The 24,163-nt window shown below is 40.3% G+C and overlaps 1 protein-coding gene across 3 annotated transcripts in view; it reads right to left on the reverse strand.

Annotated features, from left to right (window-relative positions):
* Nucleotides 1–24,163, reverse strand: part of FANCI (FA complementation group I) — a 60,721-nt gene that overhangs the window by 666 nt on the left and 35,892 nt on the right. For all 3 annotated transcript variants that reach the window (XM_027851421.1, XM_027851419.1, XM_027851420.1), the window contains 17 exons: nt 23,393–23,563; nt 23,186–23,307; nt 22,549–22,713; nt 20,878–21,057; nt 20,379–20,545; nt 19,524–19,600; nt 18,198–18,314; nt 11,510–11,561; nt 10,857–10,984; nt 10,668–10,736; nt 10,405–10,498; nt 9,956–10,140; nt 2,355–2,408; nt 2,220–2,279; nt 1,540–1,614; nt 622–717; nt 114–236 (listed from right to left, as the gene is read on the reverse strand). In XM_027851421.1, the coding sequence (XP_027707222.1) occupies nt 114–236; nt 622–717; nt 1,540–1,614; nt 2,220–2,279; nt 2,355–2,408; nt 9,956–10,140; nt 10,405–10,498; nt 10,668–10,736; nt 10,857–10,984; nt 11,510–11,561; nt 18,198–18,314; nt 19,524–19,600; nt 20,379–20,545; nt 20,878–21,057; nt 22,549–22,713; nt 23,186–23,307; nt 23,393–23,563 (1,935 nt within the window). The remainder of the gene's footprint in view (nt 1–113; nt 237–621; nt 718–1,539; nt 1,615–2,219; nt 2,280–2,354; nt 2,409–9,955; nt 10,141–10,404; nt 10,499–10,667; nt 10,737–10,856; nt 10,985–11,509; nt 11,562–18,197; nt 18,315–19,523; nt 19,601–20,378; nt 20,546–20,877; nt 21,058–22,548; nt 22,714–23,185; nt 23,308–23,392; nt 23,564–24,163) is intronic.

The raw sequence follows: 24,163 nt of genomic DNA on the forward strand, positions 1-24,163 counted from the left end.
GAGGAAAACATTTTATAAACAGTAAAGTGTCCCATCAGTGTGAGTTATCTCCTTTTAGAGCTACACTTAGATCTAATTATATGTGCTTTGAAACAGAAAAAAAGGGAGCTTACCTGATCTGCCACACTTTCATTCTCTTCATCTGTTTCTTGCTCTTGAAGAGCTGTGTCCAAGATGTCCCCATTAATTCTGAAGTCTCTGGAGGTGCTGAGCTTCATGTACTGCATGAGGTTTACCTATGATAGTATATATAAAGAATTTTTTCATTATATATGTGATCTCTCCTCTGAAGCATCTTAAATCATGTTCAACGTACAGCACTATTGATTTTTAAGTTCCTTCTTGTGAAGAATGGAGTGCTGGACCTGGATTCAGGAAGACCTGAGTTCAAATCCAGCTTCAGACACTTAATGTGAGTCTGTGCACCTCTATCTACCTCAGTTTACTTAATCTGTAAAAAGGGCATAATAATAGCATTTACCTCCCAGGATTGTTGTGAGGATAAAATAAGATAATATTTGTCAACACTCTGCAAACCTGAAAGTGCTATATAATACTATAATCATCTGCTCAATTTGTTTTAAATGTTGTTTTGTTTGAATTTAGTACTCAGATTATTACCTTGGATTTCTTAGAAAGGTGGATGAGAAATTTCTCATATTGTTCAATGGCAAAGATCAGGTTAGGAATTGGCTTGGTCTCCCGAAGAACTCTAGCCTATAAGATAAAGAGTAGGCAAGTATTAAAACCAAATTTTCATGGCTTATGAGTCTTCCAGCCCATTATGGGTCTGTGATTATATTGGAATAGTGAGGGGTTGATACTACCTCAGATACCAGAACTAAATAAACTAAAACTTCTTTAACCAAGTGGAACTGTAAACCTTGCTGATGAATTCAGGTTTCATCAAGCCATCCCAGGTCTAACATGTGCCAGAGTGAATTTTTCAAAATATTAACTCCAAAGTGATTTGCTCTTTTAGACTGGGTTGTAGTAGGTCCATTTTATCATTTGCACGTGTCTCTGGTCACTTCCTGTGGTTCTTAGAATTAAGCTTCTTCAGTATTTGTGCTTCCTTTTCCAGTTCCACAGATACATTTGCTTTGGCAGGATTCCATATCCTTTAGGCTTCATGTGTAGTAACAAATGATTGCACTTCTCCCTGACCAACCTTCCCCAATGGTACTGGGCAAAGAGCACTGGATCTAGAGTAAGGAGGCCTGGATTCAAATTGAACCTGTGATCTGAGGGCAAATTATTTCTCTGTTTCCTCATCTAGATATTGAGAATTTTGGGAGAGAAGGCTGGAATAGAGGGTATTTGAGGCCATTTTACATTGACCCACAGAATAGAGCTTAATACCTGCCCTTTCTGCACAAAAATTAACACCTGAGTTTTTTGGCAAAAATTTTTAACCCCAAATGAAGATGTTTCAATTGAACAAAAAGTCTCAATGCAAATTAGATCATTGCAAAATGCTTGAGTACTGAATGTACCAATAAATTGTGTCAGGATTTAAAATTCATGGCATAAGCTCACCATGGCTGTGGTAACTGCAGCAGTTTTCTCCTTTTTCTTCTCTCCTGCAAAGCTTAGGCTTTCATTCTGGATGTTCTAAAGGAATTGAAAACACGATGCCCATTAGGTTGTCTCTAAAGGCCTCACCCCATGAGAATTCAGAGGGGGGCAGAGAAAGGGCTCTATTCAGCTGAACTGAGGGAAAAAAAGCTTATATCTGTTAGATTTTCAGCTCATTAGCAGTGATGCTGCCCTCTGACAGGTAGTTCTGCCACCATATTTCTGTCCTTACAGCCCCTTTGCTCATATTCCCAGTAGGCTTCAGGATTACCAAGTCCCCAATTCCAATTCATTTCCTGCTCCAAATACCAATCAGGAAATGCCTTCTTCCAAATGAAATCAAAGGATTCTTGCTGGATAAAAATTGTATGAATGCAGAGAAATGTCTAGTTTCTTCAAAAGCTTCTAATCTACAGTCTGTCTCTTCTGGGAGCTCCTAGATTGCTCCAAAGTAGACTAGAGACTGTTTGCTTCGAACTTCGTAAAACATCTGGCCTCTATCAGTAGTCTCTAACTTTTCTTCTGTGGACACGGAAGAAATCCTTTTTGGATACTTGATACACTATAAATCTCAACTTCATAGTCCCTGCTCTGCTCTGGTACCTAGGAATTAATTACTCAAAATTAATTTTTGTTCTTACTTGTACATAAGAGATGAAGGCATAGCATTGGGGTGTCAGATGGGAGCCTGAGAGTTTAACCTGCAGAGCAGAAATAAAATGATTGCATTACAAATAAAACTTCTCCTTTCCCTCCCTCCAGAAAGGCAAACATACCAGTTTTTCCATACGATTAGGAATTCCTCCTGAGCTACGGCAAACCTGGAGATACTGACAGAAAAGAAAATCTTTGTTTCAGCTTTCCTTATATAAGAGTGAAAGTCATTGTGGAAGGAAATGAGTGTTGGGCTGGTAGTCAAAAGGTATGGGTTTGAATCCTGGCTGTAGGCAAGTCACTAAGTCAGAAAGCATTTATTAAGCACAAACGGTGTGCTAGGCACTGCATTAAGTGCTGAGGATACAAACAAAAGCAAGATGAAACTATCATTCCTGTCCTCAACTAGCCTACATTCTAGTGGAGGAGAATAACTATATAAATTCAGAATCTATGGTATAAATGGAAGGGTCAAGCAACAGAGGGAACCAGGGAATGCCTCCAGGAGAAAGTGTAATCTGAGCCGAGTCTTGAAGCCAGGGAAGGTAGGGTCAGAGGGAGGGAGGAGGAAGAGCACTCCAGGCACAGGGGACAGCCAGGGCAATGTCCAGAGTGATGTGGGTACATGTGCATGTGGAGGGGAGTGAAGTGTATGACAGTTGGAAAGGAAGGAACCAGGCTGTGGAAGGCTTTAAATGCCCCAACGGAAGGATTTTCTATTTGACCCTGGAGATAACAGGGAGCCACTGGAGTTTTGAGCAACTAATATGGTCACACCTTAAGTAAGCTGAAGTCTGAGTGAGGTCGGTTGGCAGCTGAGTGCAGGATAAAGGGAGTGGGGAGAGACTTGAGGCGGGGAGACCAATTAGAAAAGTACTATAATAGCCCAGGAGAGAGAGAGAGAGGATGAGGGCCAGCATCCAACTGCCAGCTAAGGCATTTCCCTTCCTGAGCATCAGTTTCTTAATCTATAAAATTGGGATAATATTTCTGCTGCTTATCTCCCAGGGCTGTCATGAGGCAAGCACTTTATAAAGGTGAAGTACTGTTACTGTTCTAAGGAGTAATACTCCTGAATGGAATCTCTCAAGTCAAGTCAAAAAACATTTATTAAGCACCTGTGATGTTCCAGGCACTGTACTAAGCATTGGGGATACAAAGAAATGCAGAACTAAACAGTCCCTGCTCTCAAGAAACTCACAGTCTAATGGAGACAACATGCCAACAAACTATGTACAAAGAAGATACAGATAGGATAAATTGGAGATAATCAGCAGAGCGAAGGCATGAGCATTAAAGAAGATTGGGAAAGGCTTTTGCAAAAGGTATGATTTTAGCTGGGACTTGAAGGAAGCCAAGAGGTAGAAATGAGGAGGAAGAGCATTCCAGACCTGGAGGTAGGCATTGAAAATGCTTGGAGTCAGGAGATAGAGTGCCTTGTATGAAGAACAGCCAAGAAGCCAGTGTAACTGGATTGCAGATTATGTGGGAGTAAGACTTTCTAGAAAGGTAGAAGGGGACACTGGGTATGAAGGGCTTTGAATGCCAAAGACAGGATTTTATATTTAATCCTGGAGACGACATCGAGCCACTGGAGTTTATTTAATGGAGGAGAGGTATGTGACATGGTCAGACCTGCACTGTAGGAAGAACACTGACAGCTGAGTGGAGGGTGGACTGCAGTGGTGGAAGAGATGAGGAAGGGAGACCACCTAGCAAGCTATTGCAACAGTCCAGGCATGAAGTGATGAAGGCCTGCTCCAGGGAAGAAAAGAGGAGTATTTGAGAAAGATTACGATTGGATATGGGGGGTGAAGAAGTAAGTCAAGGATGACCCCTGGGTTTTTAGCTTGGATAACAGGGAAGATGGTGGTACCCTGGGCTGTAATATAGAAGGAAGGGGAGAGTTCAATTTGGGACATACTGAATTTAAATGTCTATGAGGGGCAACTATACGGCACAGGATAGAGCATCAGCCCTGGAGTCTGGATGACCTGAGTTCAAATCTAGCCTCAGACATCAGCTATGTGACCCTGGGCAAGTCACTTAACTTTGACTGCCTCCCCCCAAAAAAGTCTATGAGACATCCAGTTTGAGATGCCTAATAGACAACTGGAGATAAGAGTTTAACTGAATCCACGGGAACTGATGAGATCACTAGTGAAATGGTATAGCGCTGGAACTGGCGAACTATAGAGTTGGCCAAAAAAAAACAAAGGGGGGGGGTGGGCTAGATGTAGGCCTTGGGCCATAGTCTGCCAACCCCTAGTATTGAGGAAGAAGAGGGCCTAGGACAAAGCTTTGGAAGACATTCACCATTAGCCAGTATGTATGAAGACCTGGATGAAGATCCAGCCAAAAAAACTGAGACGCGGCAAAAAGAAAGGTAGGAGAACCAGGATAGAGCAATGTCATGAAAGAAAATATTAAGGAGAAGACTATGTCAAAGGTTGCAGAGAGATCAAGAAAGATGAGGTTCAGGAAAAGGCCATTAGATTTGGCAAGACAGCCTGGGTAACTTTTCTTTCAGAAAAACATAGCATTCCTTTTGGGGAATGGGAGAGAATAGAAACCATTCCTTCATACCTTATTTTCCTACATTTAGGTACAACTCAGCTCCGTGCCTAGAGAGGCCCTTTCCCTGGGACACCAGACTATCATCATTATCCTCTGTAAGAATGCCAACACAGATGTTGCCAAGACTACTGATGTTCCCACTTAAAAAGATTATTCCCCTGCCCCACCCTGACTGCCAGCTGCCTAGGAACAGGGATAACTGCCCAAATGCACTATTTTTTTTTTCTTTTTTCTTTCAGCCAGAGAAAGAGTTTATTAAACATAAACCGTACAGGCCAGATTCTTAAGGAATCTGAATATTAGTAATGCCCGTAGAGACGAGCGGGCATGAGAAAGTCTCGGCGTTTTGGGCATGAGAAAGTCTCAGCGTTTAAATGGGGGCCGGGGTGGATCTTACATACACTACAGTAACTATGGGTGACCAGAGGAGGGGCTGGGAAAAGGGTCTAGGTGAGAATTCCAGTTGGAATGTCTGAGAGATTGAATAGACAATGAGAATAGATAATGAAGGGAACTAGATCTGAATAAAATCAAAAGGGAGGCTTTCAAAGGGAGATTAGGAACCAAGGCTAGAGTAAGAATAAGGGTTTTCTAGGGCCCTTAGACAAATGGGAGCCAAATTCTTTTTGGGGCAAGGGGCAAAGGTCTCGGCTTGGGCCCATACCCCATCATTCCCCCCTCAAACAAATGAGACCCAAATTCTTTGGGTGTAAGGGGAGAAGGTCTCAGCTTCTGAAACTGCTTCCTGCTGGCAAGGGGTGTAGAGCTGTCCCTGCCTTTCTGGGTCCTGTTCCAAAGGCCAAATGCATTATGATATTTTCTATGCCTGAGTATTAGACTACTCTGGTTTGAACCACTTTTTGTTTTCCTGTTTTGGACTTAAACATCTGCTAAGTACAAAGCAGAAGATATTTGCTAATGAATACCAAATGATATTTGCCTTTTCTGAGGCAAGAATTGATGTTAGTGTCAAGGTAATAACAACAACAATGATGATGATAGTTCGCCCTTGCATAGTATTCTGCAGCTTCCAATGCACTTTGTACACAACTCCATGAGGTAAATGATGAGTACTACTGCATGAAGAAAAGGGGATTCAGAGAGGTTGACTTAACCTAGTGTCCCATAGCTAAGACTCAAAATGAGTCCTTCTGACTCTTAATACTTTCCATTATGTTATGATGCCTTTTAATCCTATCATTCCTCCTCAAGCTGTTGTCTTATTTTTTTTCCTCTCTTGCATAGCCAAACTCCTTCAGAAAACTCTCCGCACTTGTCAGGTTTTCTTACTTCTCATTTGCTTCTGTCCTCAACAATCAACTCAAACTCCTCTTTCAAGGTCACCAATGATCTCTTTATTTATCCTTGACTTTTCTGCAATGCTTGGCACTGCTGACTACCTCATCTTGGATACTCTCTTCCTTCTAAGTTTTTGTGACATTGCTTCTCCAGAGTTTCAACCTCACATCATCAAATGCCTGCTTAACATTTTCACCAAAATGTCCCACAGGCATCTCAGATGCAACATGTCTACAACAGAATTAATTCCCCAAAAATGCTCCCTTCCCTATATCCCTATTCCTGGCAAGAAAGCACTGTCGTCCTTTCGGTGATTCAGGACCATACAATCCTCTCAGGTGCCCACACGTGTTATCCAAAAATCTGCTCAGTCTTGGCAACTCTACTTACACATTCATTCTCTTCCTTCCTTCCTTTTCTTTCCATCCACATGGCCATGGTCCTAGTTCAAGCCCTCATAACCTCTTGCCTGGACTACTGAAATAGCTTCCTAATTGGTCTCCCTACACCCTATCTTTCCCTACTCTGATCCATTCTTAATCAAGCTGTCAAATGATATTGCTAAAGAGGACAACCATGTTATTTCCCTATACAAGATGCTTCAGTGGTTCCCTGTTCTTTCTAGGATAAAATACAAATGTCCCTGGACTTTTTGCCAAGATGGTTGCCTAAATGAGAGGCAGGCCCCTCAGTTCTCACATACCTATCTCAGCAAAACTTTGAAGCTTGCATCAGACAGAAAAACAATTGAGAAATCCAATGAGAAACTACACTAAGTGAGATTCCACCCCAGAAGGGCACAAAAAGTCAACTAGCAGCCCACAATAGAGAAGAATCCTTCCCTGTCCCCGTTCCCCACCAAGCATTCCCCATTCCAAGCAGTGTCTAGGCCAGTACCTCCCAGCTTGATCATAGATGGAACACCTGTAGTCTGCAAGGACACAGCCTTGTGAGGCAGCAAAAGCAGAGGGGGCCCCTAAGAAAACACCAGGGAAGAGACCTTGAAAATTCTAGTGATGGTGTTGTAGCACTTGGGCTGTAGACAGTCCAGGCCCAGCAGCTCTGAGGTCCTTAACACCATCCTGAAATGGCAGAGAGGGCCCTAAGTGAACCTCAAAGATTCAGAAGACTGCTGAACCTCAGGAAGTGGAGGTCAGCATGAAGACCCAGAGACCAAGCAGAGCCAACCATTCTACCCAAAAGTGGGGTAGGGGGACAACCTGACCCCAATTCAAGAACTATAGCTAGAGAGAGATCAGTAAGTCAAAGAAAATATCAACCAGCATCAAACATTATTGCAAATTAATTCCCTAAAATTGCAATGGGAAACTCAAAGAAAAAAAAAAAGATTTTCCACAAGGACTCCACAAATACTTAGAAGAAATGAAGCAAGAGATAAAAGAAATAAAAACACTTGAGATAAGAAGTGGAAAAATAAGTAGCCTAGAAAAAAAGTGATAGGCGATAAAAGGTTCTTACCTAAGAAATGGAATCTCTAAAAACCAGAACAGACCAAACAAATAGATTCCACAAGACAGCATAAAATACTAAAAAACAAAACAAAACAAAAAAAAAAAAACTGAAGAAAATATAAGATATCTGATATCAAAAACAAATGACCTGGAAAACAGGTCAAGGATAGAAAATGTGAGTTGTTGAACTGCCTGAAAACCATGTTTACAAAACAAAAGTCTGGATACTATATTTAAAATAATCATAAATGGAAACTGCCAAGATCTTCTAGAACCAGAGGGTAAAGTAAAGCTAGAAATAATTCACTGATCACCTCTTGAAAATAACCCCAAAAGAAAAAGTCCTAGGAATGTCACAGCCAATATTCAGAGATTTCCACATCAAAGAAAAATACTGGAAGCATCCAGAAAGAAGCAGTTCAATTACAGTAAAGGTAACATGAGACACTGAAGCTTTTACTAAAATCCAGGGGAACCGCTGAAATACAGTATTTCAAAAAGCAAAAGAAAGAAAGGCTTACAACCAAAAATATTTTACCTGGCAAAACTGAATATAATCCTAAAGGGGAAAAAAAGGACCTCAAAGGAATAGAAAACTTCACACATCCCTGAATCAAAAACCAGAGCTGAGTAGGAATTCTGAAATATAAATACAAGAGTTGAGAGAAACCTAGAAAGGAAAATTTATCTGAGCAATTGGAAGAAGTCATACAATGACGTATTTCTAACATGGTAATATGAGGAGAAGAAACAAGTATCCCTACAGAACCTTATTATCTTCCAAGGATAGTGAAGGGAGGTTAAAAAAGTGGAAAGGAGAAGAGGTGAATAGAATTTGTTATTTCAAATAACTGGGGTACATAGGAATATACAAACATAGAGGAAGGGATGAAGGTGAGTGGGAATCAGAGGACCCTCCCACTTATCTCCAACAGAGAGGAGAGATGGACACACAGTTTGCAGAAGAAATACATCAAACTCAACAAGGGAACAAGTAGGGATGAGTAAGGAGGGAATAATCACAAACAATATATTTAACTCCACAGGGAAATAGAAGGGAAAGGGGAGAAGGAGGAATTAAAGGAAGGGCAGATGAAGGAAGAGATTATTCCTCAACTAAATGAGGATGTACAAAAATATTTATAGCTTTTTGAAGTGGCATAGGACATAAATTTGAGGGGTGTCCATAAAGTTGGGAATGTTATAACTTGTTAACTAAACAAGTTATGGTACGTGAATGTAATGGAATGCTACTATGCTTTAAGAAATGAAGGAATGGGTGGTTTCAGAGAAACCTGGGAAGACTTAGATGAACTGATACATAGTGAACAGAACTAGGAGAACAATTTATACAATGACAACAATACGGTAAAGACAAACAACTTGAAAGAATTAAGAAATCTGATCAGCACAGTGATCAATCATGATTCTAGAAGACTAATGATGAAACATGCTACCTACCATCTGACAAAAAGGTGAAGGACACAGTGCTAGATGAGACAGATTTATTTTGGACATTAAAGTTGGTTTGGTTTGACTAAACATTTGTAAGCAGAGGTTTTGCTGTTTATTTTGTTTTCAATGGAAGGAGTAGTTTGGGAGGGGAGAGAGAAGGTGGATTTTTTTCTGATTGAAAAAAATGCACAGAGGCAAACAAAAAATTCAGAAAGAAGTACAGACAAGCAGGACAGTTTTAAAAGTAATGTGTAGAGTTTATACTTTTAAAAAAGCAAGTGGTGTGAAACAGAGATTCATAGTTATAGATATGTCCTCTTTTTGTATTCTGCTGTGTTTAGAAACGCTTCTTCTTTGGTGTTTAAATTTAAAAGGAAAAAAAGTCTCCATTTGGCATTTAAAGCCCTTCAGAATCTGGCTCTAATCCATCCTTCCAGGCTGATTACACATTATTCCCTCTCACACACTATATGCTCCAGTCAAACTGGCCTACTTGTTGTTTCACCTACATGGCCCCTCATCTTCTACCTCTGTGCATTTGAACTCAGGTCTTCCTGCCTCCAGGCCCAGTGCTCTATCACTGTGTCACCAGCTGCCTCTGCAGAAGTCAGGAGACTTGGGTTATAATGCTAGAATCATTACTAGTTGCATGACCTTGGGCAAGTCACTTAACCACTCCAACCCTCAGTTTCCTCACCTGAAAAAATGGGGATATATCTGCGTATCTAACAGGGCCCTTAGGGAATGCTGGCGAAGCTTGTCCCAAGTAAGACCAAACTAATGACTACCTTAAGATCTTGGAACAAGGCCGACCTGGTTTGTTGCAGGTTTATGATGTGAATTTGGAAGCGAACTCCGTGATTCTGGACTGGTGGCCACGGGAGAACAGACTCAGCATGACTTCTCTATTAATTACTCACATATTTAACGAGGGCTGTAAGGATGGTATAGATTTTGCTGAGGTTCCTTAGCAAGCTGTCCACACAGCTGCCTGATGGGAGTGCTGTCTGCACCAGCTCATGGAAAGCTGTGAGCAGAGTCCCAAGTTGCAGGATAGCTGCCTTCTCGAGGGCCTGGTTTAGTGAGACTTCCTGAGAAGCCTCCTCTGAAAGGAGAAAACATCAGCAAATGTAAACCCAACACAGCTTCAGTAGAGTTAAAAACCAGAGCAATGTACTCAAAGCCCTTGTACTTTGGCACAAAAGCCTAGTGAAAATAAGTTTGTGGTTTACCAGCAATAAATACCACAGTGACAGAAAGTTAGACTAATTCTACCTCAGAAATTGCCTTTCTATTGAATAGTTCGATGTGGCTTTTTAGTCTCAGTTCCAAACCATTTTCACGTACTTTCATGTGAACGAGCACTTACCTGACAGAGTCTCATGGCCAAGATGTCCTTTAAGTTTGGTGATCAGCCAGTCTACTTCTTCTAAGACTTTTTCAGCCTGACTGAGAACCTGTAACTACAAAAAAAAAAAGTGACTTGGCAATGTGGTGCATAGGACTCAGGTGAGACAGGAGACTTGGAGGTATGGGAGTTAGGCCCCCAGGTTTCAACTACTATAATTTGTCCTTGGTTACTTCTAGTATGCAGTAAATGATATTCCATATGGCTCTGGTAGCAACACTTACACAAACAGTGGGAGCTGCGGTTCTTGGATTCACCATTGCAAAGTGGTTTGGTTTTTCTACCTCTATATCCTGGAGAAGAAGAAAGAGTAAGAGCATCAGCACAGAGGAGATCTTCTTTTCAGATCATAAAAGAATTGGCTCCCAGGCTTCCAACCCTAGGCATGGAGCAGTCAGAACATTCTGCAGCACCTGGTCCAGATCTCCAAGCTGTCCATGGATATCTTGGGACAGGTCACGTAGCAGGCTAACAGGACTCTTGCACAGAACATGGAGGCTGAAGAGCAGATTCATCAGGCCTTTGCAAAATGAGGCATCCTCTAAGAAAGGGAAGGAAATAGGAATCAGTGATCAAGTTACAGGCCAGTAAGCCTGTAAGGGAAACAGCCAAAGATCACGCTGTCTGGGGGTGGGGACCCTGTGGCTTTGAGGCCACATGTGGCCCTCTAGGTCCTCAAGTGCAGCCCTTTGACCGAATCCAAACTTCACAGAACAACTCCCCTTAATAAAAGGATTTGTTCTGTAAAACTTGGACTCAGTCAAAAGGCCACACCCAAGGACCTAGAAGGCCACAGGTGGCCTCGAGGCCACAGGGTCCCCACCCCTGTTGTAGTCTTATTGTAATTTTGCCACACTAACCCAAAACAAACTTGTTTTAACCATCTGTATGGGTCTGTCTTCCTATCCAAGCCAGATAAGCAAAGGCAATTGTCTACTATCAAGATAGAACAAAGTCACCAAACCAATAAAAGACTAGTATAATCCTCATGTCAAAGAGCATTTGTTTAACTAAATGCTATTTGATGACAATGGTTTATATATGGCATAAAAAGAAAAGCACATACCCAGACTGTTTTCCTTGCACATCTTGACTGTCCAGGACAGCATCTGAATCAGCTGTAACAAAGTAGAAGGATCAGTCACTCGTGTGTTAATGACAAACAAAAAATTGAGTTCCAACTATTGTCAAAAATAAACTATCACTGGGCATTTACTTCCAAGTCTAAGCAAATGATTTGCCAATAACTTGCGCACAAATCCATTCCAATTTTGCTCCAGTATCCCCATGAAAATTAATTCTAAGTCTATAATCAAAGACTTCTTTCAGAATGATTTGTGTTTGACTTACATTCAAGACCTACCATCCTTTCAGGGATTAAAATTTACTAATCTTGCCATCTCCTAACATGAGTTATTAAATTTAAATATATAATGAATGCTATTACCAGGTTCTGTGGGGAAAGTTTCCCATTGCATCCTAGCTGCATTGATTTTGTTCATGGAAAATATTTTCTATTTCATGTAATCAGAATTATCTGGGAGAGAAAGGGGAAGGATATGAAACAAAAACTACCAAAAAATTTGTTAAGCACATCCTTTAACAAGAAGTAATAACTAAATTCATCAGAGTATTTCCAAAATGTTCTGCATATCTGTCTCTGAACTCATATGTGAATTTTAAAATATTGCCTTGATTTTTCCCCTAGCATTATTACTATTCCCCACCCCAATCTCCATTCCACAGCTCCCCCTCCAAAGCCTTCTCTTCTAACAAATAAAACTGGTTAAAAAAAAAAAATCCATATGCTGGCCATGTCTGAAAATTCATGTCTCTTTCTACACTTCTAGTCTATCACCTTCATCATGAGGTGGGAAACACAATCCAACACATGAGTCTTCTTGAATCCTGGTTAGTCATTACATTGATCAGAGTTTAGTCTTCTAAAGTTTTTTTCCTTTAAATGTTATAGTCATTGTATAAATTGTTCTCCTTGCACTATTTCACAGATGTCTTCCTAGATTTCTCGGAATCTGTCCTTTACTGTCATTTCTTCTGACACAATATTCCACTATATTTATATATAATTTTTTTCAGCCAGTCCCAAGATGCTTGGCCACAAAACATAGTATTGCTGTAAATATTTTTGTACATATGGGACCTCTCTCTCTCTATGATCTTTTAGGGGTACAGGCCTAGTAGTGGTATCACTGGGTCAAAAAATATAGAAGTTTAGTGTCTTTCTCTGGTTATAGCTCCAAACTGTTTTCTTGGAGAATGGCTACAATTTCTGTGCATTAAGGTACTTGTTCTCCCACATTCCCTCCAACAACTGTCATTTTTTCTTTTTTGTCGTCTTTGCTAATTTGGTGGGTGTGAGGTAAAATTTCATTTTAATTTGTATTTCTCTTAATATTAGTGATTTGGAACATTTTAAAATATGACTTTACAGCTTGTATTTTTCTTTTGAAAAATGTTGGTCCATATCCTCTGAAAACATATCTATTGGGGAATGGCTCTTGTTCTTATATATGTTTTAATTTCCCCATGTCTTAGATATTAGACCTTCATCAGAGAAATTCGCTGCAAAGATTTTTTCCCCTAGTTAACGCCCTTCTAATTCTTGATGTCTTGAGCAATGTAAGAACAGAAGAGAACTTTGTTTGGTGATCTTCTGATTGTTAATCTCAAAGTGGTCCATCAAACAGGGAGATGCGTACTTGCCAAAAATGTCTGCCACTGTCATGGGCAATATCCATCAAGAGTCCAAAAGAAAGGGATTCCCTACAGCTTTTCAGTTCCTACAAATGCTCCAGTTTATGCATGACATTATGCATAATAATATGCACATCAAACTCTTAAGCAATAAAATGGTCCTAAATGAGTTCCATAATCATGCAAAAAACAAACAAACAAAAAATACTTGGCCTAGCTAGTCACATAAGAAAAAACAAGTGGATAAAGAATGACAGACTATGATGTACTGGAACAGTCCATAAAACTGGTCTGCTAGTGCTCAAATTTCAAACCAATATCATAGATGAATGAACTGGGTAATGAACTGGCTCCAAATATGAAAAAGGGACAAGAGCAGGCTGGACTACCTTTGGGAAACTCTACACACTTTTAACGAACCCAAGCTTATCCCTGAAACAAAGGTTCGCCTTTTTAACTCCAATATCCTTCTGGTGATGGATATCAATCTCGAAAGAATTAAAACTGCAGATCAAGGAAACATGCTGCCAACAAATAGTACAGAAGTGGCATAAGAGATATCAGAAAAATGTATGACAGAAAAAGGAGAAAGGCAGGTCACGTAGTGAAAGGAACATTACGGACAGATCAGATGTTCCACTGGTACTCATATGATGCTTAGAGATCTGTGGGATGGTACTCAGCTTATTGGGTAAACCCCCTGCTGAAGACTTGTAGAAAAATATGGACAAAAGCTGCATAGGATAAGAAGGTAGAGAGGGGTTAAAATGTACAACTAAGACAGTGCTATGCATCAAGTTGGTGCTTAATGACCATTGAACAGGATGTCAGTGTCCAACATTCAGTAATGCTCCTTCATTCTAGCAGTCTAGCTGAGGTGCATGCTAGTATGATTTTGGTAAAGCATTTGATATAGCATATTATGTCATTCTTGTGGAAAAGTTAGAAAGCAGACTAAATGACAGTACAGTTAAATGGATCTCATCTGGTTGAATGGTTGGACTCAGCAGTCATTAGCGGTTCATCTTCCACATGGCAGGAGTTCTCCAGTGGAGTATCTGAGGAATCTGTGCTTTGCTATCTTTCCCCTAGCTTTCTCTCATTTTCAAATCTGATAAACATGCCATCTATCCTTTTATCCAAGTAACTGATAAAAGTGTTAGATGGCATACAGCAAAGGAGAGATCCCTAGCATACTACAACAGAGATTTTTCCAAGATGATATGTAATCATTAATGGTAACTGCATCTGGGCATTTAACTAATTCCAAATCTTCTGTGTTTAGCCCACACATCTCCATTTTTTCCACAAGAATAGTCCTGCAACTATGCTGACTGTGTCCACTATAAATCTGTTATATCTAATTCTCTATCCCACTCTCCACAGCTGTTGCTCCAAACTTCTCTCCTCAAGCTTCCCTCATTACCCCTCTCCTCCTCTCTTACAGTTGAGGTCCTTACCTTATACCTTACCAAGAAAGTAGAAGGCATCTGTCATGAGAACTCTCTTCCTTTTCTTCAACCTCATAACCACTGGACATCACCATTCCCTCTTCCCCAATCTCTCTTCCTTTACTCTACTCTGAGGAAGAGATGGCTCATCGCTGCTCCAAGGCTAATACCTCTATATGCATCCTTGATCTCATCCCTTCCTATCTTCTCTACCCTCACAACCATCCTCTCTGTCCCTTAACTTCAAATCCCTCCTAAGGTCCTGGTTCCTTCCTTGCTGCCTACATACTTAAATTACTCCCATTCTTGAAAAATCTTCTCTGGATCCTACTACCCTGTCAAGCTATTATCCTTTATCTCCATTCCCTTTTTCAGTCAAACTCTCAGAAGAAACCAGCCACACCAGGAATTGATTCTTAACTTTTAAGTGTACCACAGACCCCTTTGGTAGCCTGGGGAACCTATGGACCCCTTCTCTGAATGAGCTTTTAAAATGTACAAAATGAAATAGCTAGGATTAGAAATGAAACCAATTACATTGAAATGAAGTTATCAAAATGTTAAATTTTTTTTAAAAGGCTACAGATCCCAGGTTAAGAAATACTGTTTTATACTCATTGCCATGTCTTCTCTCAGTCTCTTCTCAGCCCTTTGCTGTCTGGCTTTCAACATCTTCACTATTTGCTCTCTCCAAAGTTACCAATGATCTCTTAACTGTCAAGTTTGACGGCCTTTGCTCAATCCTCATCCTTCTTGACTTCTTTGACACTGTCAATCACTTTTCTTCTGGATATTGTCTCCTTTGGGTTTTCATGATACTTCTCTCTTTTGGATCTCCTCCTACCCATTTTTTAAACACTCCTCAGTCTCCTTTGCTGTATCATCATCCATATCATAGTCTCTGAGTGTACCCTAAGGCTCTGTCTGGGCCCTCTTTTCTTCTCTGTCTCTGCCTCTTCTCTCAGTGACCTCATCAGTGTATATGGATTTACTTATCTTTTTGCTAATAACTTAAGGATCTATATATCAATATAGATATTCTCTTCTGCTAAGCTCTAGTCATGCATCAAGAACTGCCTACTATACTTCAAAAAGGAGGTCATGCTGGCATTTCAAATTCCACATGTCCTCTGACAAGGGCAGAGTAAAGTGGGGCCTCCTGGAAGTTGTGCCCCTCTTCATGCAGCCCAAGATTATATTAGTTTTGGTTGCCATTTCATGCTACTTACTTGTAGTGACCTTGTAGTCACAAGATCTTTTCCATAACAAGTGCTGTCTAACCATGCCTTCTCTATCTTATACTTGATTTTTTTTTTTAGGCAATTGGGGTTAAGTGACTTGCCCAGGGTCACACAGCTAGTAAGCGTCAAGTGTTTGGTCTGAGGCCGGATTTGAACTCAGGTCTTCCTGACTTCAGGGCTGGTACTCTATCCACTGCACCATCTAGCTGCCCCCTATACTTGGTTTTGTACCCAAGTACAAGACTTTACACTTATCCTTAATGAAATTTGTCTTACTGGATTCAGCCCAATATTCTAGGTGGGGAACCTGTAGCCTCGAGGTCCACATGTGGCCCTCTAGGTCCTCAAGTGCGGCCCTTTGGCTGAATCCAAACTTCACAGACCAAATCCCCTTCATAAAAGGATTTGTTCTATAAAACTTGGACTCAGTCAAAAGGCCACACCCGAGGACCTAGAAGGCCACATGTAGCCTCGAGGCTGCAGGTTCCCCAGCCCTGCTTGAGCCTGTCAAGATCCTTTCTGGATCCTGACTCTCATCCAGTGTACTGGTTATTCCTCTCAGCTTTGTGTCATCTGAAAATGTGAAAGGAGGGGAGACAGAGAGAGAGAATAAGCATTTCTTAAGTACCTACATGCCAGGCACTGTGTAAATGCTGTGCAAATAGTATCTTGTTTAATTTAATAAGCACAATATCTATGCCTTTATCCAAGTTACTGATAAAAATGTCAAAAAACACAAGACCAAATACAGACTGCTAGGATACCAGGCAAATACATTCTTAGCAGTGTTTGTTAGGTACACTCCAGGTTGAGCTTGGGGGCTTGTTATTCTATATTTTAAGCCATGGTCCAGAAATCCAAATCCCACTCTCAAATTTTTAGCTCCAAGTGTATAATGGTTCTTCCGTTCTGCCTATGTGACACTCTTCTATTTCCCAACTTCCTGACAGATCAGATTTCCTCTTTGCTTATTCAGATCTTTTCTCATGGAGAGATGCTCTAAGTATCTTCACCTTCTCTTCTGGGAGGGAGACTAGCCTGCACTTTGAACATAGATAGCAGTCATTTGGCCATGGCAGAAATATGAACATCACATACGTTGTGCAAGTCATTGCAAAACTCATCCAGCTTTCCTGACAAAGCCTCAGGTTCCCAAACTGCTTACAGGTTTTTAATAGCTTACCTCCTTAGCATTTCATTAACACCTTTACACCCTTTAAAAAAATTCTCTTTTTACATCCCTTTGCTCTTTTATCAGCTTTTAACAACTTGACAGCCTAACTTTACCTAACTTTCCCTTCTTTCACTCACATTTAGTCTGGTCTCCTCTTAACAATGCTTTACATGTCTTTCTTACCTTACCAATCACCTTCTTTAGGTCCCTTTTCCTCAGATCCCTCTCCTCCATACTTTCCTTCCTTCAGCTATAATTGCTAGTTTTCAACAATTCTCCAAGTTCTACATTCTTCCTTCCCCAAACTCAATCTCTAACCTTCTTGCTAAGTGCAGAGCCCTCTAAATTCCTCCTCCTTCATATTCAAGTCCTTTTCTGCATTTAGTCCCTTTCCTCATTTCTTTCAGAAGCCAGAAATCGCTGCAGTCTTTCTGCAAGGCCCAGGCTGGCCTGAGGTGCCTCCAAGTGAAGGAAAGGGACCTAGCAGCCCCTGAAGGACACAGCATCCTTGGATCTGGTAAGAACCCCCCATTCCCCATTTCTGTATTTTCCAAGCAGAATGTCCCTCATTGAAAGAGGCCAAGAAAAGAAAAGACCTTCCTGGTCCTCTCGGCTGCAGCACACATACAGACCCGTCTTTGCCAGCAGCCTTGCTTTTCCTTTGTGGTGCCATGCATTCCTGCTTGATGCTGCTCCTCTTAGCCTACAGCTGACCTGGTGGCAAAGCCTCCTGTTGAATGCTCTGGCCATTTTCCTGCCAGTCTATAATATTATTCACACTGACTCTAAGAGGAGGGGCATGGTAAAGAAGAGCACAGTTGACTATGGAGTATCAGAAACCATAGTTTGTAAGTCCACAGCAGGAAGAGACTTTACAAAATCATCTAGTTAAACTCCACCATTTTACAGAAGAAGAAACAGACCACTCATACGAGTTCAAGGTCATATAGGCATTAAGTAGCAAAGCCAGAATGCTTTCAAATACACAGCTTGGCAGGAAGACTGGCTGAAAGAGCATATGGCTTATATTAATGGGAGTTAACTTTAAAGCAGAAATAAATATATGTAGATAGTTTACAATAAGCTAAAACAGGGTACCCAACTATTTTCATGATGCAAATCTATCTTTTCTGAGGAAAGTTAACTTGAGAATTCAAAGCTTAATACTAGTACCTGAGGGGAGGAGGGATCCAGTAGCTTGGACAAACTGGAAAGAACAGTCACTAATAGGAGAGCCTCTTTGCCATTGAAGTCATCATCTTGGCTGCTAAGCAAGTTCACTAGAGATCTCTGTGTGAAGAAAGTTCACAGGATTATTAACAGACACGTTTACCTGGTAGAGAGAGTTTTGATTTCGCTGGCATAAGGAGTTCCTGGAGGAGGAAACAACTCCCTCTCCCAATGTAGACAGGTCCTTTTTTTCCAACTCAGAGTCTCAGAGAACTGCTTAGAATGCTGAGTAGTTAAATGATTTGACTAGGTTCACAGAGCCAATATGTGTCAAAGACAGGACTTGAACCCAGGCCTTCCTGGGTCCAAGGCCAATTCTATCCACTGTACCACATTGTCTCTCCTACCTGGTACAAGGGAGAAATAATTTAGTCAGAGATTTCTATGGCAGGGGAAGAAATGATTAAAAGCAAATGAAGTTTTGATAATTTCAGCAACCCAAAATATAATGCTTATTTGAGGTACAAACAATAAAATATCTTAAGAATTTCTAGTCTGGGATGAAGAAATGATTTTCCTCACCCAAGCTGTAACCAATGTGATAAAGATACTCTAAGCATCCTATGGATTCAAAGGAAAGGGATAATACTCAGATCCTAATAGGTGAATAATTTTACTTTAAAGAATGATAGTTCCTATACTTCATCTTTGTGTGACTGAAGCCACCAGGCAGCCAGGTGGCACAGGGCATAAGGTACTAGGTTTGGAGCTAAGAAGCCTTGAACTCGAGTCTGTCTCAGATACTCACTAGCTGGGTGACCCTGGGAAAATCACTTTACCTTCTCTGTAGTTCAGTTTCTTCATCTGCAAAATAAAGAAGTTGGACCCGATGTCCTACTATGTGGCAGGCACTGTGCTAAGTGCTGGGGATCCAAAATGAGGCAAAAAGTCCCTGCCCTCAAGGAGCTCACAATCTAATGGGGAAAGACAAGACAGAAAGAAGCTGAAAAAGGAGGGGTGGAGACTACCCTACCCTGGGCATGATGACCGAGACAGAAATGTTCTGAGCTGAGAATTTCAGAGATTTCATCTTACAGACTGAGGTAGGAGGGGGCTAGGTTATGAAGGGCTTTAAATGCCAAATAGAGAGTTATGTATCTACCACAGTTCCCCTTTTTATCAGCAGCTTCTGCTATGGACTGCCATTTCTCCTCCCAAGAATCATTTTCAGTGCTTAAGCCAAATCAATTCACTAACATTACTGCAGCAACTGATCATTTTTCACTTGTATTTTGTCAAATTGAAGATGACCTACTCAAAGCCACTCACCTGAAACTGCCTAATCTGGAAAGTTGCTCTCTGGGTGATATTAACATCTTCTCCTCCTTCATCTTCATCGGTGATATCTAGGAAAGGCAGCTAAATGTTTTGATATGGATTCACCTTTTTTTTTTCCTGTCTATTTTTGACATCAAGCAGTGTTCAGGGGCAAATTTAAAAGATTAATTTCCACCACCACCCCCCTCACCCCATTGCACCTCCAGACTTCAAACTACATTGTAAAGCAGTAATCATCAAAACTATTGGATACCAGTTACAAAACAGAAATATAGATCAGTGGAACGGATTAGACAAGAAGGAATCAGAAAAATTACTAGCTCAGTAATCTGGTGTAAAACAAATCTGAAAACATAAATTACCCAAGCCAGATTCCTGTTTGGAGAGAACTGCTGGGAAAACCGGAAAGCAGTCCAGCAGAAATCAAGTTATATCTTTCACCAATAAACATAAAATGGATATATTGCTTTAAATATTAATGGTCTTACCATTAAAAACCAGAAGAGAATAAGAGCAGATACCTTTTACAGCTATGGTTAGGGTATTCATCCCTTGGGAATGTAGGTGATATAAAAACAAAAGCTATCAGTAATAATTTTAAAAGGATCATCTCACACATCCTGCAGGCTTTTAAAATACCACACTACATTTTTCTATGACTATTCCTAATTATATGCGGCTTAGTAAATGCAACTTAACGATCACTAGATGTCACTCCTTAGCAAATCAGAACTATCCTTGGAAGTGCAAGAGGTCATTTTCTAAGTTTTCTAAGGTTGCAAGGAATAGGACAGCAGTAAAGAGAAGTTAGGTCTATGCCTACTTCTTCACATTTCAAGTACCTACCGAGAGCCCTAAGGAACTGATGGATCTTGGAAGGAAGTAACTGTTGCACTGTGTGGAAGATTCTCTGCAAACCCTCCAAGCACAGGAGGGAGATAGTCTTGCCCTTCTCCTTCTTTCCTGACTCCTCCACAGCAGTGGGAATTGAAGTATACCTCCACAGCAGGACCCTGCAGAGAAGATCACGTGTGCATGTGCCAGCTGATTCAGATGACAGTGGCACAGGCATAAAGACTTCTCCTATCACAGCCAGGTCAACCGTGCTCTTTGTTCACGTTCTCTGTTCCCCTCCTGTACCCTAGCCCCAGCCAAAAAAAAGTATAAACCCCATGAGAGCAGGAATCGTTTCTTTCTGGTTTTTGGGTGCCTAGCACTCAGCACAGGGCCTTACTCATGGCAGGTACTTATCTAATGCTTGTTGAGCTGAATCAAAACCTTTTCCTTCTCAGGTCCTTTCCCATAAAAGATGGAAAGCAAGGGTTCAGAAGGCTCAGTGACTCACCGAGTGATTTCACAAAGGTTCTGGAAAATCCTGTCCAGATTCTGACCATCGGGACCATCTACCTGCCCTGTCTCCTCCAGCTGCTGCACCTTCTGAAGGGCAACATTCACAGCATATCGCATGAACTCATTGCTGGACCGCAGGACAGATAAACTTTCTTCGTGGCTTTGGGAACTATCTCTAAGGTAGAAAAAAAGAAGCATCTTGTTAATACTTTTAAAATTTCTCTAGCACTGGGATCACCTAGATTCCTAAGTTTAAAAATCATTGGAAAAAAAGAAAAGGAAAAAAAAAAAGAAAAATAAATGGGCTGATGATTGGGGAGTTGCTGGACTGTGATACCCAAATGTAATGATTATTGCTAAGGAAAAGATATTTCTTTAATGAGCAATTCCAAGAAACAGGGAAACACTTCTATGAAATGATACAGTAAAGAAAAAAGAACTAAAAGAATGTACACAAGGACAGCTATACAAATGACAATTTTTAATGTCAACAAACCTCAGATTGAATACAATCTACAGTAGTACTATTATTAAAATGAAGCACGTATTATTTTAACAAAAGGCAACCTATTTTTTTAAAGGTATAAATAAAGTTATTAAATAGGAAAAATGGAAAACTACTTCAGTGTATGGTTATATCTACTATTAATTACAACCATTCTTTCATGATGTTTTGCTTAACTATTTTGGGGGACTGTACTTTGTTGGGCTTGAGTTTGTTGAAGTTTGTGTGCCATATCAAAACAAAATTTATGAATTAAAAGAAAAAAGAAAAATAATTGAACCGTCAGGAAGATCTGGATATTGTTGAGGGTGGCTTTTGAGATCAGTGCTCCATCTTGTAGCTCCAGATCTATGATTTCTCAGGTCACCCCCACTTTCTCATACTTAAAGCCTTACCTTCCTTGTACTCCCCACTTTGCCCTTTTAATTTATTTGCTCTTTAAATTTTGTCTTGATCTGCTTTCTAGTTCTTTTATCTACTATGCAGGTTTCTTTTGTCATACTTTTCTTTCTTCTCTTCTTCTGTTATATGTTCATATCAACAGCATTTGCATTACAATATGTCAGTATTAGATGGGCTTTTAGAAGTCATTTGGTGAAACACCTTTATTTTATAGGTGAGAAGGAACTGAGCACCTTAGAGGATTAAAGGCAGAGATGAGACTTGAACTCAGGTCTCCTGACTCTTAGAGACCAAAGGTTTTTCCACTTAACCAGTTCTTTTTCCACTATAGAACTGCCTCTGACTATGGTCTTGGCTGGAATTCATCCCTACATTACCCCTCATATCTTTTTATCTTCCTGAGGTATCTCATTCCAACTGCTGTTAGTTCATTAGGGTTTATTTGGTATAGTCTTCCACAAAGTAAATGGTTTTGTGACTGAATTGCATACACAATGAATAAGAAATGTGGGAAATCGGCAGAGACGCTGGTGTTGATTTGGGATATATTGGTGAATCTAAGCATGAGCAGAAGTACTTCTCCTCCACAGAGCTATGAGCTTATTAAGATATTCTGTTGCTTCATACATGCTGACATACTTGCAAAAATTACACTGCTCTTCTGGGGGATTTCTGTTAAATTCACAGAATTTAGAACCTATCTGGAAACAAATTATTACCCAACAACTTTCCCAGATGATAACATTGAGAGATCTTTACCTGAATAGAGCCACAAGCAGAGTAGACACAAATTTCATGGACAGGAAACTACGAACTGTTTTGTTAGCCATTGTGGACTTGCCTTTCCCAGCTTTCTCCTTGAGGATATCAGTGAGTCTGCTATAACACTTAAATAGGCTCAGAATCTCCTCAAACTTATTTTTACTGTGGGAAAGGAAAAAGCAGTAATGGTAAACTACTACATCAAACTACTGTGTTTGCTCCTGCATGCACTCATATGACCATATGATAAGAGCAATGATACTATGTTTTCATCTTCATTAAACAGCATAATCATCCACAAGTCACAGAAATCTGCTTAGAATACTATCAATATAAACCAAAATTTCTCCATTAAAATCAAAGGAAGCTCTTGAATTCAGGGCTTGGAGAGCCTGTTACCAGCTTACAAGGTGAAAACTATACACTGACATACCCATTTGGCACACTCTGTAGCTCTATGTTATGAAGAGCTAAAGTGAAAATTTTTAGATTGTGAACCTATCAAAAAAAGACACATTCTGTGATCTATAGATTGAGTGCTATTGACAAGAGTTCAATGGAAACCAAAAATTAAGATCCTTATTTATCAACATGCCCTACTAACAATAAATGGATAGGCATAGTTGTCCTTTACCTGAAATTGCCTATATTGAAATTATATTCGATCAGGACCTCACACACTCCCATCACTAGGAGAGCATAGATATTATTCTTGATGCCAACACTAGTGGTCTGAGAGAAATCTGCTGATTTATCCTGAAAAATAAAATTGAATAAATTAATAAATTGTTGAATATTTCCATTACCCAAGTCAAAGCACCCCTGAAGAAATGTCAATTACCAATTCAAAGTCCTCTAGCTCACTCTTGATCATACGATTGGTAATTGACTCCAGCATGTCTTCTAAGTCTTGCTGGAATCCTTCTTCCTCCTCCTCTTCCTCCTCCTCTAAGGGCATCACTTTATTCCTGTACCATGCCAAACAATGCTGGATACAGCACAACAGGTGAGCCTGCAGGAGAAGAAAAAATCATTCAATCTAATTCCTCATTGTTACTAGGTTTAATTGAGTTAATATCTACAAAGCAAATTATTTATTAGCATCCACACCTAAAAAGGTATCAAATTAACATGAATTACTGGAATTTTAAACAAACATACTTAAATAGACAGCAGCTTGTTATACACAGTGTTGGAATCCAAACCCTGTAATTTCGGTCATTATTTGAGTACAAGGGAACCATTGTACAATATTAAATGTTCTTTGTGGCTTGCTACAAATGTCACTGGTACATGACCTCTCCCTTAGTTCCTAGAGCTATATGTTTCATTCCATGGACACAGATTTAGGCCAACATAGATCCTGAAAGATCAATACTAGGAAGCTGGTTCCAGATCCAGGACAACATTGGGAAAGGTTGTCAATATGGAGTAAGATTCCAAGCAGATATGTCTTTCAGTGGGCTCCAGAAAACTTCTGGAGCTCTTGTTTCAATTTTTATCTTGACTTCTGATCTCCATGGATAGAGCACCTGGGAAAGCTAGGATGAGAGTACATACATAAAACCAACCTCGGGAGGCAGGAAGACTATCAGAGGCAAGAACAAATATG

Source organism: Vombatus ursinus, unplaced genomic scaffold, assembly GCF_900497805.2.
Source record: "Vombatus ursinus unplaced genomic scaffold, bare-nosed wombat genome assembly UNPS02009205.1, whole genome shotgun sequence".
NCBI lineage: Eukaryota > Metazoa > Chordata > Mammalia > Diprotodontia > Vombatidae > Vombatus > Vombatus ursinus.